This window comes from Ananas comosus, linkage group 12 (assembly GCF_001540865.1).
Source record: "Ananas comosus cultivar F153 linkage group 12, ASM154086v1, whole genome shotgun sequence".
In the NCBI taxonomy this organism is placed as follows: Eukaryota; Viridiplantae; Streptophyta; class Magnoliopsida; order Poales; family Bromeliaceae; genus Ananas; species Ananas comosus.
In genome coordinates this window covers 6,337,110-6,356,326 of record NC_033632.1, presented here as the reverse complement: position 1 = coordinate 6,356,326, position 19,217 = coordinate 6,337,110, and the positions used below count along the sequence as shown (strand labels likewise).

Here is a 19,217-nt window from a genome sequence, read left to right as displayed (position 1 = left end):
CCTTCGTCGACGAATGTCACATCTACTCTTTTGGATGGAATTCTCGCTTCTCCGAGAATATTATGCAAGCTGATCAACTACCCAATTGGAATATGTCTAGCAAAAAATGTACTATGTGATTATCTTTGGAGAACTTTTTCAATTATGTATTGACTCATTTTATTTAAATAAATTTTCACTCTCTTTCTAAAAAAAAAAACCTAATAGTGTTGCTTAAAAAAAACAAAAACAATAACAAAAAAAAAGGGTAAACTTCAAATACCACCCCTATGGTTTCACATTCTTTCACTTTAGTACCTTGTGGTTTAAAGTGTATCAAATTAGTGTTCTGTGGTTTTATTTTTATCTTTTTATCAGCTTTTTCGTTAATATTTCGTTAAATTATATACAAAAAAACTTTAGATATCCTACTTAGGTTTATCGAATATTCACTTTAGTACTCTTTAATGTAACTTTGTCACTAATTTAACGAAAAAATTAGTAAAATCGATACTAAAAAGATAAAAATTAAACTACAAAATACTACTAAATTGATACACTTTAAACCATAAGATACTAAAGTGAGAAACTGTGAAACCATAAGGTGGTATTCGAAGTTTTCCGAAAAAAAAANTCTTCTCCTACAAAAAGAAACCCACGTGACCCACGCCCATGGCGGCCACTACGCTCCACCTCCTCTCGCCCCCAACGCTCTCCCTCTCCTCCTCCTCCTCCTCCTCCTCCTCTCTCCTCCTCCCTTTCCCCCACATGCCCCGTCCCCTCCCCCTCCGCCGCCTCCGCCGCCACCTCTCCGCCGTCGCCTCCGCCGTGCGCCACCACGACGCCGCCGCATCCCTCTGGACCCCGGCGCCCCTCGCCCTCGTCGCCCCCGCCTCCGCCGACGCCTCCCTCTTCCACGTCGCCCTCGACCTCTCCGACGCCCCCGACCTAGCCGCCGCCCACACCGCCCCCGGCCAGTACCTCCAGCTCCGCCTCCCCTCCGCCGCCTCCGCCGCCGCCGAGGCCAAGCCCACCTTCCTCGCCATCGCCTCCCCTCCCCCGATGATCCCCTCCTCCGCCGGGACCCTCCGCTTCGAGTTCCTCGTCAAGCGCGTCCCCGGATCGACCGCCGAGCTCCTGTGCGGTCTACGCGACGGGGACGTCGTCGAGGTTAGCGCGGTGATGGGGAGGGGGTTCGCGATCGAGCGGATCTCGCCGCCTCACGCTTTCCCTACCGTCCTCATCTTCGCCACCGGATCGGGGATCAGGTCCGAATTCGTGTCCTTTATTATTCTAATATGTTAGACGCGCATGGAGGAATAGTTGATGCTTAACTAATTGTAGGTTATTCGGGTTAGAGATGAGAGCTATAGTAGTTTGTTCTTAATCTTTTGCTCTATATATCGATTTGCGTTGGTCGATTGATATATTAGCTAAACGCTTTATTATTTTTTTTTTTCCTTTCAAGAAAAAAGTAGAAACTTTAGGGGCACGAGGCAAGATTCTTTTTTTCTTCTTGATTATTTTTTGTTTCGTTTTTTTATTACTTTTCTAATGAGAAAATATAATATATGGAAAATTACCCTTTCTATTGAATTTAGTTGAAATGATTGTGGGATGAAAGAGTTGATGGTTAAGTAATTTTAGTTTTGGAATGAAGATTGAAGATTTAGTATGTTCTGAATTTGTTATTCGGCATTAGCTCTTTAAATGTTATCTGAAGGCATTCAAGTTACAATCATGAGTAGGAGGGAACACCAAATTTTCTAAAGGCATGATGGAATATTTGATGCTTAATTAATTGTAGGTTAGGATCAAAGATTGGAGCTATAATAGTTTGTTCTGAATCATTTGTTCTGTAGCTCGACTGTGGTGGTTCATTGATTTTGTGAACCCGAGGCATTCTTTAGTAGCAATTAGTAGAAATTTTAGGGGCAAGATTTTCTTCTTCTTCTTCTTCTTCTTCTTCTTCTTCTTCTTCTTCTTCTTCTTATCCCTTTTGTTGATTACATTATTGATCAGCAGTCAGCAGAGTAGTATTGTGGAAATTCCTCATTTCTGTTCTAGTGAGTTGAATTGATTGTTTTCTGAAAGAGTTGATGCTTAACTAATTTTAAGATAGGTATAAAGATAGGAGATGTAGTTGTTAAAGATAGGAGATGCAGTTTGTTCTGAATTTTTTTCTCTGTAGCTTTCTTCAGCAACAAAACTCGGAAATTTTCAATAAAGGCATGTGATTGGTAATCATGAGTAGAAGGGAGTACCAAACTTAGGTCTGGGATTTTCTTCCTTGTCTTCGTCTTTTGTTGTTACAATCATTGATGAGCAGTCATTTGTAGAAATTAGATCGTTGTTGAACTTTCTTTGATTATTTGTTCCTTAGTAAATGGAGTTGCATCCTTTACTTTCTGGGATCTGAAACTAGTTTGTTTATCAGATTGATGAGCTCAATTTTCCCATTTATATTTTGGCGCTGTATATCTTGCAGCAAGATAATCTGATTTTTCCCCTAGTGATGTTTAAAACTTGATAAAGGGAACTGAGAAAGGAGATTTTTAGTAGATTTTATTGGTGCTATTCATACTGACTTCCCTTCAGTTTGATTGCATCTAAAATTGTGAACACAAGATCATATATGGTGTCATTAGAGTAGCTGGAGACCTTAATGTGGTTACATGAAGATTTCATAACTTACCATGTAATTGAAGCTTTTATTCGATAAGAAACTAGTTACATTAGATATGATGGTTCATGTTTTGTCTTTATATGACAAAACAAGTTACAGTAGATATGCCCTGTTAGATAAACCACACAATCCATTTCAATATTCTGACACTTCTCTAAATTCGAATGGTGTCCTAGATTGGATTGTTGTAGGATAGGAACAACTTTTATAAAGAATATAATAGGATTAGTACAGGAATGGAATTTTGGATTCTTCATAGGTTTGTTACTAATAAAGACTAGTAATTGTAACTTTAACTTTTGACACAGGGTTTTACTGTAGTGCCCAATGTGGAAATCATACTTGCATTCCATTTGAAAGAAAGTGTATGAAAACCGATCCTAATAAAAGAAATTTAAGGCAAAACATGATTCTTTATCAGAAAACATGTATTATACTGATCTTGATTTTTTTTTTCTTATTGTGACACTCCAATAGTCCCACATCGGATAATGTGAAAGAGCGTGAGGAGCTTATATGCGACGAGCATACTAGAACTGATAACTGGGTTTAAGCATTTTGAACTGGTGGTATGTAGCCCAGCGAGTTATTAATACTAGTGGGCCTGGTCGTTACAATTAGTATGAAAGTCAGTTTGCTAGCCGAAAGTGTGAGATGAATCTCAAATCGTCTGGTGATCTTGAGCTAGGAATAGAACCTGACGAGAATGTTAGGGTATAAATGGAGGACTAGGAACCTTAATAATAATAATTGGGTTTAAGTATTTTGGGTTTGTGGTTTGGGTCCAATGAATTATTAGTGCTAGTGGGTTGAGCCTTTATATTTGATATCAGAGGAGGTTGGCTAGTTGGAAGTGTGATTCGAGCCTGACGAAAACGTCAGGGCTTAAAAATAGGGGGAGTCTGTGACAATCCAAGTTTAGTTCCACATTGTATAGGAAACTTGTATAGCATGGATATATCTGGAGGGTATCCTTAGAAGTAATAATTGGGTTTATGTATTTTGGGCCGATTGTTTGGGCCCAGCGAGTTATTAGTGCTAGTGGGCAATTGTAACTTTAACCTTTGACATAGGGTTTTACTATAGTGCCTATTGCGGTAATCAAACTAGCATTCCATTTGAAAGGAAGTGTATGAAAACAGATTCCTAATAAGAGAAATTTAAGGCAAAACATGATTCTTTATCAGCATACATGTATTACACTGATCTTGATTTTTCTTTTTCACTGATCTTTATTTTTCTATGACAGACAAATGTCTTAATTATTTTATCCTATGAAACCTGACCTAATGCTCAAGGTCAATAATTAATGATCAAGCAAATATTGTCCTACACTATAAATAATTTGACCTTTCTCCCATTTTAGTAAGTAGTTTGGATAGGGTCAAAAGGATTCGACATGAATGACTAGAATCAAGTTTTGTTCATTTGAGTATATGTAGGCTTGATTTTGTCCATTTTACCATGACATATTATCATGAGTCATGACTATTGAAAATGGTTAAGGTTCATTGTTGTTCATATGAGTGCACCAAAAAAAATATTGTCATGTCACCTGGTTCATTTTTCTTGTTTGGCATGATTGATAGAATTGGAGAGAGAGTGTATATTTTTTTTGTGAATTAGAAACATTAATGGTTAAGCAAATGAATAAATTTGGTCTTAAATACATTTATTTACTCAAAAAAATAAAGAGAAGAACTAGGTTATTAAAGGCAGAAAATTGGAAGAGAGACCGTCACTTCTTAGAACAGGCGTTACTAGGATCCTATTTTGTTTTTTTTTCTTTTGTAGGGGGTGGCAGGGGTTAAGAATTTTAACTGATAGACTATTTTTTAATTTAATTTTTTCTACTTAAAAATTTTACTTGATAGACTATTTTTATTTAATTTTCCTGATGAAAATTTGAATCAGGAAATTATGGATTGTTTAATCTGGCTGGAGTTCTGCAAAAGTACTGTTTTACTGTAGCTTAATTTTTTTTTGCAGTAATAGCTTTTCATTATAATCCTTCTACAAACTTCCTGCTGTAGCTAGTAGAAGCAATTTCAAATTGGACAACTGGAATCAATTGGTAATGAATGCAATGAAACTAATAAAGCTAAAATTTGGAGGTGGAAAATGCAGGTAACGTATGTTGCTTTTATATCTTTCCATTACAGAAATCTTATTACATCATTTACCTTGAGGCAATAAATCTTCTTCCAATACCAAGCCAGGCATGGGCGAAGAGTACAGATCTGCTGGATCTTTCATTATAGCACAAAAAAATGTAGAAGTCACAAATTGTTGTTAACCAGGTAATAAGGTGTCGAATGTCACTTGCTAGGTAGAGCATGCTGAGGGAGGAAGAAAGGTGTTTTGTGGCCCTAAGAAGTATTATAAGGATGCCACATAGAAGTAGGAAGGCCTTCCTAGAGGTCACATTCATAGTCAATGCCTCTTCAAAAATAATTGCTCTGCTGAGCAGCATGGACCCTTTCAGCTGGTGTAATAATTCAATTTTGAATTCTGCTGGCTTGATTATAGTTAATAACATCCTTAGCTTAATTATCTGGAACGTTCGTGATTCTCGCTTTCTTCTTAAATATAAGATACATTTGATCATGGTGATTATCCAGTTTATGATTCCAGGCCTTAATTATGATGATTCAACACTCCCATTTCATAAAATTTTACTCTGCACTGCCTGTATAATGATATTATTGCATTATTCTTATTTTTTGGTTTAATTTTTTTTTTCTTACCTTTTTTTTTTTCACTTTTTCTCCTGTAATTTCTATTCAAAATGGAAATGAAGTTCCTCTTTTTGTACTTTAATGATAATTTTTTGTTGGATGAAGACTGTCGTATTCATAGTTTCCTGCTAGAAAAGTAAGCATCCTTTTTTTGTTTAGTGAAAAAATCTTTAGCAAACAATCTATATAACTATATAATCGAGAGTTTGTACGGCGAGCTCCCCGCGTTTTGCGGGAGCCTCGCGCGAGAGAGAGAGAGAGAGAGGGAGAGAGAGAGAACAGAGAGAGAGGGAGGGAGAGAGAGCAGAGAGAGAGAGAGATAGAGAGAGAGCAGACAGAGAGAGAGAGGGAGAGAGAGAGAGGGGGGACAAGAGGGGTCCCAAGGGGCCCGCGCCCGCGCCCGCGCGCCTTCCGCGCGAGGGTCGCGCGGGAGAGCGAGAGAGAGATAGAGAGAGAGAGGGACCGGGGGTGCCGGGTACCCGACCACGCGCCCCCCGCGGCACGGCGGCTCTCGTCTCCTCTCTCCCAGCTCTCTCCCACCCTCCCCTCCTCTCTCTCTCACGTGCCGGACCCTCACCGCGTCGGGTGCCCGCGCCCGCGCCCTGCACCGACTCACGCACCGCGGTGCTTGGGCCCGCCCCTCTCTTTCTTCCCATAGACCGTCTTTTCTTCTCGCCCCCTCCGCTCTCTTCCTGTCCTCCCTCTCCCCCCTCCCCCCCACCCGTCTCTCTCGATCCCCTCGTCCTCCCTCCACCCACTCTCTCTCCTCCCTCCCCTCTCCCCCTCTGCCCTCAGGCGCGAGGGGGGCTGCGTGCGCCGTCGCGCGCAGGGCGGCTCCCGCCGCTGACTCCGGCGCGGGCCGATGGCCTCCCTGCAGCGTGGCCCGGCGGCAGCGTGCGTGGCAACAGGGCGGAGCGCGGCGCTGAGGGGCACAACGCCGGGGCTGGTTAGGCGGCAAAGCGGGTGGGGGGGGTGGGGGAGACGGACTTGAGTGAGATAGGGAAGAGAAGAAGAGGGAGAGGGGAGCGATGAGGGAGAAAGAGAGAGAGAGAGAGCCAGAGGGAGAAAGAGAGAGAGATTTTAAAATTTAAATTTACAGATTTTATATTTTTATATTTAGATTTTAAATTTAATAGTTAGCATACAGCGTTTATTTTAATTTTAATTGGGTGTTTCAGATTTTAATTTTTTTTATTTCTCTCTATTTAAACATTTTTTTAAATTTTACTCTCTTCATTTTTGAAGTTTAAATTTTAAAATTAGATTTAAAAATTAAAAAATTAAAAAAAAGTATTTAAATATTTTAAAAATTATATAAATGTCCCGCCGCGAAGCGCGGGCCTTCACTAGTATATTGATAATGACTTGGTACTAGTTTTTTTATTATAACCTCTTCCATTTTACTTATTTGTGATAACGTCATCGCAGCCCAATCCGCTCACTCATCGAGTCAGGATTTAATGCAAATAAAAGAGCTGACGTGAGGCTTTATTACGGAGCTAGAAACCTTGATAGAATGGCATATCAGGTTCGAGAAGGACATTTACTTAAATAGTTTACTCTTGTTATCTTAATGTTGAGGGTATTGTATTAGTCTAAACTCTAAAAGCCATTTTTTGTTCCACTATTTCCTTAGGACAAGTTCAAGGATTGGGAGTCCACTGGTGTTAGAATTTTACCTGTTTTGTCAAGACCAGACAATAGATGGAAAGGCAAACAAGGCTATGTGCAGGTAAAATTTTGTGTATCTTTGGCCTGGATTTTATATAGCTTCTCTATTTAGAAAGCAGCAGTGAGGTGTTCGGCAAACGAAGAAGTTTGGAGCTTTTGTTGTGGCGGGAAGCTGAAATGAGCTTATTAGCCCAAAAGCAGAAGCCTTGGAAACCAATTTTTGGGGCATGCGATTTATAAGTTTTTGGTGCCTTTTTAAACAGCTTCAGCCAACAGCACTTCTGTGGAAGCTTCGGCTTAGGCCCAACAGAGACCACATCTTTCAGTTTTAGATTGTCCTTGAGAGTTGGCTTCCTTTGTTTATAAGAATTTTTTGAATCATTTTCAGAATGCATTTTCAAGAGCCGAAAAAATTGTAGATCCTTCTTCAACAGGAGCTGTGCTCTGTGGCCACAAGCAAATGACAGAGGTGTGCAAATGTTTATTCTTAATTCTTATTTATTACTAATGTTACTGAACTATTCTATTCTGCAATGTTTTCTGTCTTGGTTACTTTTGATGTTTGGTATGTCCCTTAAAGCTTTCACTGGTTATTTCCTTTACTAATATCAATTGTTGTACTGATATTATGATATTGATCTGAAGTCATCAATGATTCTTCTTATAGTTTATATTTGTTTTCTTATAGTTTATATTTGTTTTCGACATTTGTATTTGTAAGATAAGTGACAAATTTGGTTCCAGAGATAGCCCAGCATTGCAGTTTCATCCTCAATATTTAAATTGTAACAATGTAGTCTTTGACGTTTATTCCATTTTGTAGTTAAGTACTTCCTTTAATCTATCATCTAAAGGAGTGTCACATTGCGTCATTATTAGGCTTTTCTTTTGATAAAAACTTAATACTGAAGTTCTGAAGACAGAACTGATGGCTGGTGAGGAATGTGCTTGTCAAATGTTGTACGCTAAAGTGATTACTCCTCCACAATTACTTACAAAAAAAATCTTAATATGACCTAAATAAAAGTTCTAGTCGAGTTCACCTCTAGGTCCTGAGTTCTGTAATCAGATCCAAAATTTTATAATAAAAGCCTGTTTAGATGTCAGCAGAAAGAAAAACTAGGGATTTAAAATCAAAACAATTCTCTCTGTTTCCTTTCTTGTTATAAATCTGTATCAGTATGATCTATGGCATATCACCTCCAGGTCTAATCAGGCAATTTACTATCTTATTAAGCTATGATCAATATCTAGTTATCTATCCTGGGCTAATAGTCTGGAAGTTGGATCCATCATGTACTCGTGTCTCGTTTACTCTGATAGAAACCACAATGTATTTGCCGCTGATTATTGTGGAGAGTTTCAAATAATTTATGCTATTGTTACTTACCTCCTTCAAGATCATTGCTGGTTTTATGTAATTACCTATCGTAAAAGAAATTTCCAAAACCACATCCAGGATGATATATGGACCCACATCTTATCCTAGCAACCCAATTAGGGAAGTTTAAAATTAAAGATGGGTGTATACAGAAGAACACCAAAAGCAGGAGATGTTTTGAATATTCAGGAGGTTCTTGAAAGTTTAAACAATAGACTAGGTCAAGCATTTTTGTTTCTCTCTATATTATCTGCGCGAATCTCTGCTTGAAACTAAGTGGTTGGTGTTTGTTTGAAATAATCATTTTGTGTTTAGCGTATTAGTGCCAATTCTCTAATTATTTATAATACCGTGTTTAACAATCCCAGCAATACCTAAGTGCTTAGAAGGACTACTGATTATGATGTTGATCTCCACTTTCCAAATTGCAGGAGATTACATCGGTGCTTGTAGCTGATGGTGTACCCAAAGATAGAATATTGAAGAACTTCTAGCTGTGGGATGCTATGCACTTAGCTACTTACTATTTTTGTTGTATCATTTTTTATCAAACACCCTGACATCTTATTCTTTTTGTTGTCAAGCAACACGATATTCTAACAAGCTTGAAATAGAATAAGAGATATTTATTGAAATTGGCATTGTTTTTTCCGATGCATTAGCCATATATCTCCAGCTGGAGTTGTATGTTGGAGTATATTTGTTTAGTAAACCAATTAAAAAAGAATCAAGATATGCGCAGCTGAGATTGTATGTTGGATTTCTTTTTTCTTTTTATATCTAATAATCCAAGTTGAGAGCATCACTTTGACTGAGATGTCATTGGTATAATTGTGGCTTGTGCTGTATATTTGTATGTTTAATAAATGATAAGGTTTTGTATTATTATTTCTGGAAATTTCCTTCTTCTTTTAATATCATAACCACAGAATATTTGCCATAGTCATATTTGGTTACAAATATATTTAATGTGTGAAAAGCAAGTAGAAATCGATTACATAAGCTGTGTGAATTTTCTCCTTTGGTACCAAGTCCAGGTAAAATTAATTTGATTTGTACTTCAATGAATTGAAATGCATTATATTTGTGCTTTAAATCAGTTTTTGGGAATGAAATGTAATCAAACTGTGAATTCACCCTGCAGTTTGTTACACTGGTTTCCATGCTAATCTGATATGTGTAGACTCTCCTTGGCAATTAGGACAAAAAATTTCGGTGGGGTGCTTTCCAACGAAGCACGATTAACTAACTGTTGCATTCTAAAAGTTTAAGCTTTTAGAGTATAACGATTGCTTAACATGGTATCAGAGTAAAAGATCTTGAATTTAAGTCACGTCAGGCTTCTAGCGTTATTAATTTTTTTGCATTTAATTCAAATTCACGTCATGGTCTCATGGGCCTACAAAAAGTCTCGAGCCCAGACGCGAGGGGGAGTATTAAATATTAAAATATAAAAATATCATTCTCTACTAGTTTAAGTTTTTAAAGAATAAATGTTGTTTTGTATTATTTAATAAGCATTGTTAAGAAACTTCCGATTCTCTGCTATGTATTAGTTTATCTCTTAAATTTTTTTTTTTGAATTTTATTATTAAAAAGCATTCAACAAATTCTTGGATGGAGCAAACTGACACATTGGTGCAGATTAGAGGCTCCGCAAAGAGTTGTTGTTGGGGAGCTATTGGTTTGGTAATTGTTATATGTAGTTGGAAATGTAACAGTTATGTCTTTTACAAGTTAGCTGTATATAGTTAGAAGTGACTTATCTATGATTTCTTGCTTGATTGCGTTTATTTGAAAATTGCATTTCAGATATTTATTTTTTTTTATTAGTGGGATGTTGTGATTACCTCAAAATGATGATTTTATTTCTATTTGCTTTTGGGCCTGTTTTTAAACTTGTAAATAATTTTAGATTTAGGCCAATTTGCATTAAAAAATTATTAGTTTTGAGCTTTTGCAAAAGTAGGCCATCTTTTTGGATTTTGTATATTCGGGCCGGATTTTCAGAAAACTGAAAAAAATATCCTTTATTCCCTTTTCTCTTTCTTTTTTTTTTCTCTTGTTTTTTTTTTTCTTTATCTTCGAATAGGACGACGGAGGCAGAGGCGGCCCGCCTTGCCTTTGTCCCTTGCACCCTCGTCCACGCCCGCCTACCATCCCTCCCTCCGCCTTCCTCGCCTTCGACCCCGCCGAGGCCGCGCTGCGAACCTTTTTTTTTCCTCTCCGACCCTTCTCCACCGTCTCTGACGACGACGCCTCTCTCGCCTTCGCCGGCGCTGGAGAAAGAGAACTCGGAGCGAGTGCGGATGAGAGCTGAGTCGAGAAAAAAAATGTAGAAAATAAAAAAAAAAAGAATAAAATATAAAATATAAAGAAAAATACTTTTTTNCGCCTTAGCGATCCTCCACGACAGTAGTAAGGACAGCACTGCATCCTCTTCCTTCGCCTTCGCCGGCGCTGGAGAAAGAGAACTCGGAGCGAGTGCGGATGAGAGCTGAGTCGAGAAAAAAAATGTAGAAAATAAAAAAAAAAAGAATAAAATATAAAATATAAAGAAAAATACTTTTTTCTACAAGAAAAATGAAAAAATCAGAAGGAAAAGAAGAAAATGATAAAGTTGCACTGTTTTAAGGGAACGTTGCACTATTTCAAGAGAATTTTGCACTGTTTTAGAAGAAACTTACACTATTTGAGAGAAAAATTCATCTTTTTTGGATGAAAGTTGCACTATTTGGGCAAAAATTACACTGTTTCTTCTCCTCCTTTTTCTCTTTTTTCTCCTTCCCCTTCGTTTTCATTTGTTTATTCTGCGCCCATATCTTCTTTGCCCTCCACTTCCGTCGGGAAATCCTCCGCCTATCTCTCTCCGACCCTTTTTTTTTCCTCTCCGACGATGGAGGGTCGGAAAGAAAAAAAAAGAGGGTCGTGGCGCGACCTTGGCGGGGTTGGAGGCGAGAAGGCAGGAGGTGCGTGGGCACGGGCGAGGGTGCGCGGGGCAGAGGCAAGGCGGAAGTGGAGGGTGAAGAAGAGATGGGCACAGAAGAAACACACGAAAACGAAGAGGAATGAGAAGAAGAAGGAGGAGGATGAGGAGGAGAAATAGTGTAATTTTTGTCTAAAGAGTGTAACTTTCGTTCAAATAGTGCAACTTTTATCCAAAAAAATATAATTTTTTTTCTAAAAGAGTGCAAGTTTTTTCTAAAATAGTGCAACTTCATCATCTTCTTTTTTTTCTCTTTAGTTTCTTTTTTTTTCTTATTAAAAAGTATTTTTCTTTATATTTTATTTTTTATTCTTTTTATTTTTTATTTTCTGCATTTTCTTTCTCGACTCTGCTCTCGCATGCACTCTCTTTGAGTCCTTCTCCGACGTCGGCGTTGGTGCATGCGCTAGCAAAGATGGAGGAAGGGGATACGGCACTGTCTTCGCTACCATCATGGAGGGTCGAGGAAGCGGTGGAGGACGGTCGAAGAGAAAAAGTCGCAGCGGGGTTGGAGGCGAGGAAGGTAGAGTGGGGAAAGTGGAGGGAGGGTGCGGGTGAGGACAAGGGCACGCGGGACAAAAACGAGGCGGGCCGCCTCCGCCACCCTCTTCGGAGAGAAAGAGAAAAAAAAACGAGAGAAAAAATAAGGAGAGAGAAAAGGGAATAAGAATATTTTGGTTACTTTTCCAAAAATTCGGTCCGAGTCTGCAAAATCTAAAAATGTGGCATACTTTTGGTAAAACTCAAAACTAATAAATTTTTTATTTTATATAAATTGGCCTTAAATTGAAAATGACTTTTTCTTCAACAGTAGGAATTATTAAAAAAAATCTCTCTTTTTTTTGAGAAAAGGTAGCATGCTACCGCTTCATTCATTTAGGTTATGAACTCGTCTACAAAATAAGGCATCCAGGCCTCGGAGAACAAATGAAAAAAAAAAAATCTAATAAATCTTTTATTTTTCTAAAGCAACAGTATTGTATTTTTTTCTATATATGTTAAATTAGTCTAAATACGTGTACTGCATGTGCTAAGAAACTTGATAAGAATTATAACCTTATAAGTTCCAAAATTCAAATAAAAAAAATTAAAGAAAAAAAATAGTTAAGAAGATAATAAGTAAAAATGATTAAAAGAAAGACATAATTTATTATTATAAGTGCATATTTTTATATTTTACAAATTTTAATTAAAAAGGTATATTTAATTATCAAATTAAACTAAAAGAGTTGAACATCGCATGGTAAAGCAACTTTCCAATAATTAAATATATAAGAGTTTCACCAAATTATGGAATTCTCTTTAAATCTTATTACAAAAATAAGCATATAAAATATTATTCATCTTCGTCATCAATGAACACTTTTCGTTTGTGAAGAAAAGAAATCGTTGACTTGCTAAGATCCACATTAGGAACATCTTTATTTTCTTAAAGAGAGTCTTTCAAATTTTGAGCAATTTCTTGAACATCCTCTAAATGAAATTGAGAAAATTATAGAATCAGAATTCATTGAAGAAAACCAATTCAATTTCAGAAATATATGAGTATATTTTTAAATTATTCTTTCAAATAAAAAAAAAATACATAATAATTATAATATAACATGAGGACGATATATATTATGTGTATTCCTACATAGAAAATGTTCTATAACACAAAAAAATTTTGAACTTCTTTTTCTCTAATTGCTGCCAACTGAATGGTCACATCACTAGTTTTTTGAATATTCACAGGATTGAGTACATTATAAAATAAAAAATATGTAGTATTTTATTTTCTTTTTTTAAAACCTTGCGGCAAAAGTTATATAGAATTTTAAAAATTGGTAGATTCTAATAGGAGTTTATTCAACGATCAGAAATTAAGTGAAAATTTGTAACATATAAGTTTTGAAGTCTACTTAAATTTTTCAATTTTTATTAAAAAGACTTTAGAAAAAATAGACAGATATTAGGTTATTTTTTTGTTATTTATAATATAATGAACTCAAATAGAAATTATAATTTACTGCACTTCACTTTTACAACTATATTGATAATTCTCATCAAAATCAACAAAGATATGCAACAAATTAATTTTTAATTTTATAAAAAATATGAAAAAATAATAGTAAAATTTAAAAATAAAAGAATAAAGCAGATGGTAAAAATAATTACAGATGAGAATAAACTTACTCTTCAGTATTTGTAGGAAGAGATCAATCCAAGACGAAAATACCCGTAGCAAATTTTTTCCACCTCCAATCGCCAAAGTACTCTTAGTATCTTCTCCTCTTTTGTTTTTTATGTTCAAATTTAAGAGCTAACTGATATCATTGGTCATGGCAACAAAGGCTTCTTATATAGGGAAAAAAAATAAAAAATCAGTTAATTAAATAATCCATATCATAAAAATATTTAATGACAATTATTTATCTAGAATAATTACCTAGAATTGAAAAAAAGAACGAAAATTATATCCATCATTTATTTAATTTNTTAATTCTAACATAATGTCTCGGAAAAAAAATAAAAAAAATTTAAGCAGTCTTCACGAAAAAACTAAAAAGGAAGGCTCAAAAATGCTCATAAGCATAGGAAAGTAATAGGAGCAATACATTACCGTAGGAGGAACATGTGTGCAAAGACCAAGTATAAGAACAATAGGAAGTGGTTGCCTATGAATAGACTGTCCAAACTTCCGCTTGTTCGAAGCCATCATTTTCCACGTTTTTCTCTTCTTTATCATCATCGCCTCAAAGAAGAGATAGAAAATAGCAAGAAACAGAAAGAAATAAAGGAAACAAAGTATTATTAGTAAAACAGCAATGTATCGAAGCAGTCGAGTCCATGCAAAGCTACCACATTTAATCCCAAACAAAGACAAGAATAGCATATTTGAGTACAACCAATTATCTGTAAAACTGACTATCCCAAGCTACTACATTTAATCCCAAACAAAGGTACGAATACCTGATTTGGATACAAAGAAACATTTGTAAAACTGCTTTCGCACAAATAATCAGACAACCAATCACGTAAAGAATACAAATAAGAGAATTATTGGCAAATTTTGAATCAGTAGGTTAGAATCACATGTGTACATCAAAATTTGAACAACATCATAACACTAAATCACAGTTGATTGCCCAAGGATTATGTTGCCCAAAAGGTAGAAATCGCAATTTTCAGTACAACTAAATATCAGCACATTGTTGTACCAACTACCATCGGCAAATCCAAGCCACCTCATGCATTGAGTATATAGAAGTTTCTTAATTTAAAACAAAGGTATCAACTTAAATTTCAAATAAATTAAGTAGCCACCGGTTGCCTATGATGCAGGCCATCCAAAGTGCTCTAACCACCAGCCAAGAAGGCCCGGGCCCCTCTCAATTATCGCAATTATTTCACATTCAAGGGAAGGTCAGCATAGTATGGGACAACAACAGGCGAAAGCTCAATTGTCGCAGTCATCTAACATTCAAGGGAAGGTAATCATAGTATGGGACAAAAAGAGGCGAAAGCAAAGTACCCCCACAAAGGACAAAACATTATTATAAACTACACAGGACACAGCTATGAAGAACAACAAAGAGTCGACAGCCAGCAGGAAGACATAGGGAACCTGTAGAAACCAAAAAAGGGACTTGCGGATTCCACGGCATATAATTTTTTTGTTTCGAAAATCAGGCTGAAGGAAAAGCAAAAGAACAGAGTTTTATCTGTAGAAAACCTTGAAACAATGATGTAAAATAACTAAGTCTTCAAAGGATGTTGAAACAAAAAGGGAAAAAAAAATCGAATGCAGGTAAAAGCAAGGTGAAAACACATATTTGACAAATCAAAGCCAAAGATGCAGTTTGGGGAAATCCCAATAGCTTAAAAAAACATGAAACCAATGTTTACAAAGAAGAGAAAAGTGAAGAGGAGCAGCAAACATGAGTAGGTATGGAAATAAATAAATAAATTTTGCTCACACTCCCCTAGTGATCTAGCATTATTAGATTGGCAGCGAAGCCTTCCTGATTAGTAGTGCTGACCGAGCTAGAAACCATGCACACGCCGGAACTATTCTTAGCACAAATGAGAACAACTGGTTGCTGACGACGTAAGCCATCCAAAGTGAGGAAAGCAGGGAAGACAAAAGTCTCGGGGAATTTCAAATTCTTATCACATTCAGGTGCAAGCAAAGTAACCAACAATAGACAAAACATTGCCCCAGAAGCCTTTTGTATTGAGAGCTTTGAGCTGCTTCTGTGTTTCTGCAGAAAAAAGTACAATGATAGGTCATTCGTCGCAATGCATAGGTTAGCTCTTTAAGTCACAATTTATCATTTAGCACTGTCACATAGAAGTTGAACTACGACATCTAGATTTAATGGATACTTGACAAGAGAAAGAAGTGTCATGAAATTCTTGACTTGCTTATATGACACGGTTTTTTTTTTTTTCTCAGTTTTGCTCTTTAATTATAGAATTCCTCATGAATAATGCAAACAATGTAGGTCTAATTTGAAGCAAAGTGGCATTATGTAGGAAAGAGATTTGTTATATCAAACATAACCCTCCTCAGATATCAAATTAAATAAAAATATCAAATTTAATTAGAAGCAATAATACCTTTTTCACTTCAAACCAACCTGATCCCTGATCATCCCCTGCTTCATCCGCATTCTCCATCATCAAATCTTTCTCAATCTCTCACACATTGCTGCAATTGCTACAACATTAAATAAAACACATATAAATTCCCCATCTTTACCAGCAACGCATACTGCACGAAACCCCTAGAGCAAAACCCAACAAGCTTTCCCTAAATTAAGAAGCATCAAAAAGATCCAAACAGATTGAGTGAAATAGTTGCTAAATGCTAGGGAATATCTGTGGCAGTATATATGGTACTATTGATTAATAGTTGATATGCTATACCCAAATTTATATATGTGTGGGAATAACATGGGTTCTTTTTTGACTTCCATGCCTTTTCAATGAAAGCCCAAATATGCGGGGGCAATCATCTTATCTTAATTTGTTACTCCATCCACTAATATGTTTCAAATAATCACAATATGATAATTTAAAGATCGAAAGCTTCAGATATAGTAGCTTATTCATGATATCAACATGCAAATCATTACTTTGTTAATATACATACAGACGCTGCAGCTTAGTCATATAGACCGACCGAACATATTTAGAAAAAAAAGCATTCATCTTTCTTCATTAATTTTGGTGAACAAAATAAAATTTCAAATGCCACCACTTCCTACGCCAATTAACTAACATATCAAATACACACCCGTGCTCATTCTTCTCCGACGCGACCTCTCTGTATAGAAGCAAACACTTCTACGTGTGAAGCTCCCATCAAGGCCGCAATCGAATGTGGAGAAGAGATCGAAGGAAGTGCTTGATCCCTGATCGATCCATTTACGTAGTAATTTCGAGGTTTTTGATTACCCAGCTTCTGAATTTCTCCAAATTTAGGAGGATTTTCCTGCATGCCGCTAGCCGCCGGGCACGCCTTGATGATCGCCGACGCCACCGATTCGGCTATGAAAGATAAAGCCATAATCCTCCAGATAATAAGCTCAGACCAAAGCAACTTCACCACTGCAGAGGCAATTCATCAAACACTTGGAGTGCAAGAGACAGAGAATGAGGAAAGGGTGACACTAAAAACAATCACTCTCAGTTGTTTGTTAACTCGATGTTTCTCCGGAGATAGGTGGGGGAAGAGGGAGAGGGAGAGCTGCCCGCCTGCGCCGCGCCCGCACGTGCTGCCCCCTGCGAGCGAACCACGCCCGGCACCCGCTCGCGCCCTCGCACGCCCGTGCTTGCACCTGCTGCCCTCTGCGACCGACCCGCTCCGGGCGCACGCTCGCGCCCCGGCTCGCTCCCGCGCGCCGCTCCCGCACGCGCCCTTCTCCGCTCGCTTGCCCGCACCCCTTCGCACCTGCGCGCACCACAAGGCAAGAACGACGAAACAACAGCGATCAAAAACAGGGGATAAAAATCAGGGGAGATTAGAGAAAAAGACGGGAAAAAAAAATGTCAAACCGTTTAGTATTTATAGTAGCTAGAGAGAGGTAAAGCAGAAGAGACAACGAGGAAGAGCCCGCGAGTGCCATGCTTATCAGACGGGAGAAGGCGGATGGGATGTCGGACGAGACAGGCAACAAGGCGAGAGAAGGCGGAGAGTACGGCAGAAGGCGGACGGGATGTCGGACGGGACAGGCAACAGGACGAAGAAGGCGGAGATCCGTCGGATGGGACAGGCAACAGGGCGAGAGAAGGCGGAGATCCGTCGGACGGGAAAGGCAACAGGGCGAGAGGAACGGCCAGATCCGTCGACCCCGGACCATGGCAAACAGGGGCAGACGAAAGGGCAGGAGATCCGTCGGACGGGACAGGCAAAGGCGACAGAAGCGCGGAGAATCCGCGGATGGGAACAGCAAACAGGGCGAGAGAAGGGCGGAGATCCGTCCGGACGGGAACGGCAACAGGGCGACCAGACAGGCGGAGAGGCGCCCAAATCGACGGAGAGGCGGTAAGAGGAGCGAAAGAGGACGCCGAGGGGGGGCCCCAACGCCCCGCGTCGTAACGGAAGAACGCGGCTGTGCTTGCCCCGAGGGAAGGAAGCAGCGAGTGGCGTCGTGGCTACGAAAAGGCAGAGTGGGGGGGGGGGCAGGGGGGGGGGGCGGGGGGGGCGGGCGGGCCGGCGCCGCGTACGGGTAAGGGCGGAGAGCGGCGAAAGCGTGGGGGAAAGGCCCCCGGAAAGCAGCTCGCGCCTTTCATGCAAGTCTTATTGATAATGAAAAAAGAATAGAGGTTTATCAAGTCAATGTATTATGACCATGCGGAGCGACAAATGTTCAACATAAATTCTAACACTAATCTTTGATTATAATTCTAACATAAAATTCAACTGTAAACTCAAATTTTGAATTTAATTTTTTAATTATAATTTCAAATCTATAATTTATTAAATTTAATGATAGGCTGAGAGTTTTTACCACCATAGTTATTTTTCTAATAAAAATAAATAAAATTTATTTTATGTAAGTCTGAGAGAGAGAGAGAGAGAGAGAGAGCGCTAATGAAAATTTTCTAATAAAAAGCAAATAAAATTTATTTTATGTAAATCTCAACAAGCTAATTAAATTTTTGAAAAATAAAAATACACCAATACTATATAATTTAAAAACAATACGATGTTTTTTTTTAGAAAGCCACTCTATGTAAGGTACCCTAAGAAATAATTTTAGATTTCTAATTTAAGAAAGATGTAATTAAACTAAATGAGTTTAAGATTTTGATCTATAAGTTTAATTCTATTCTAAATTTTAATTGTAAATCAAAATTGAAAATCTAAATTTAAATTTAAAATTTTATTTCAAACTTTATTCACATTAAGTTTAACCGTCCAAAGTTCTTTGAATTAAAAAATTAAGCTCATGATCAAATTAATTGAATCAAATTTTAAATTTATAAATGTGAACTTAATTTGTTAACTGTGAATTTAAAGAACTTAGTTCTTTTTAATTCAAAGTATTTTTAGTAGTAAATTTGAGTATATAATTTGAATATAAAGCTTTCTTTTATAATGAAAATTTAAATTTAACATTCAAATATGGTTAAAATTTATCATTTATTAATTTGCAAATAATTGATGCGAAGGGTATTTTGATAATTTTAAAAATACCAATAAAATAAAAAGGGTGAAACGGAAACCAACAGACATATTTGCTTATAATAATAAAAATAAAAACTTCAAATACCACCTCTTGGTTT

The 19,217-nt window shown here is 37.5% G+C and overlaps 1 protein-coding gene and 1 long non-coding RNA gene across 2 annotated transcripts; one reads left to right on the top strand and one right to left on the bottom strand.

The window, feature by feature from the left end:
- LOC109718613 (fruit protein pKIWI502) lies at positions 620-9,272 on the top strand. The gene is made up of 5 exons (XM_020244920.1): positions 620-1,247; positions 6,832-6,931; positions 7,040-7,135; positions 7,463-7,543; positions 8,887-9,272. The coding sequence occupies exons 1-5, from the start codon at positions 652-654 to the stop codon at positions 8,947-8,949; spliced, it is 936 nt and encodes a 311-aa protein (XP_020100509.1). The 5' UTR covers positions 620-651; the 3' UTR covers positions 8,950-9,272.
- On the bottom strand, positions 14,636-17,759 carry LOC109718851. Its single transcript, XR_002218531.1, has 4 exons — positions 17,484-17,759; positions 16,723-17,379; positions 16,044-16,143; positions 14,636-15,685 (listed from the first exon to the last, which is right to left on the bottom strand). It is a non-coding gene; the product is annotated as an uncharacterized LOC109718851 (long non-coding RNA).

Bases quoted from the DNA above. Each gene is read 5' to 3' on its own strand.
- LOC109718613 (XM_020244920.1), top strand. From the start codon at position 652: ATGGCGGCCACTACGCTCCACCTCCTCTCGCCCCCAACGCTCTCCCTC. The intron at 1,248-6,831 runs GTCCGAATTCGT...ACGTCATCGCAG, and splicing joins GCCACCGGATCGGGGATCAG to CCCAATCCGCTCACTCATCG. The intron at 6,932-7,039 runs GTTCGAGAAGGA...CTATTTCCTTAG, and splicing joins TTGATAGAATGGCATATCAG to GACAAGTTCAAGGATTGGGA.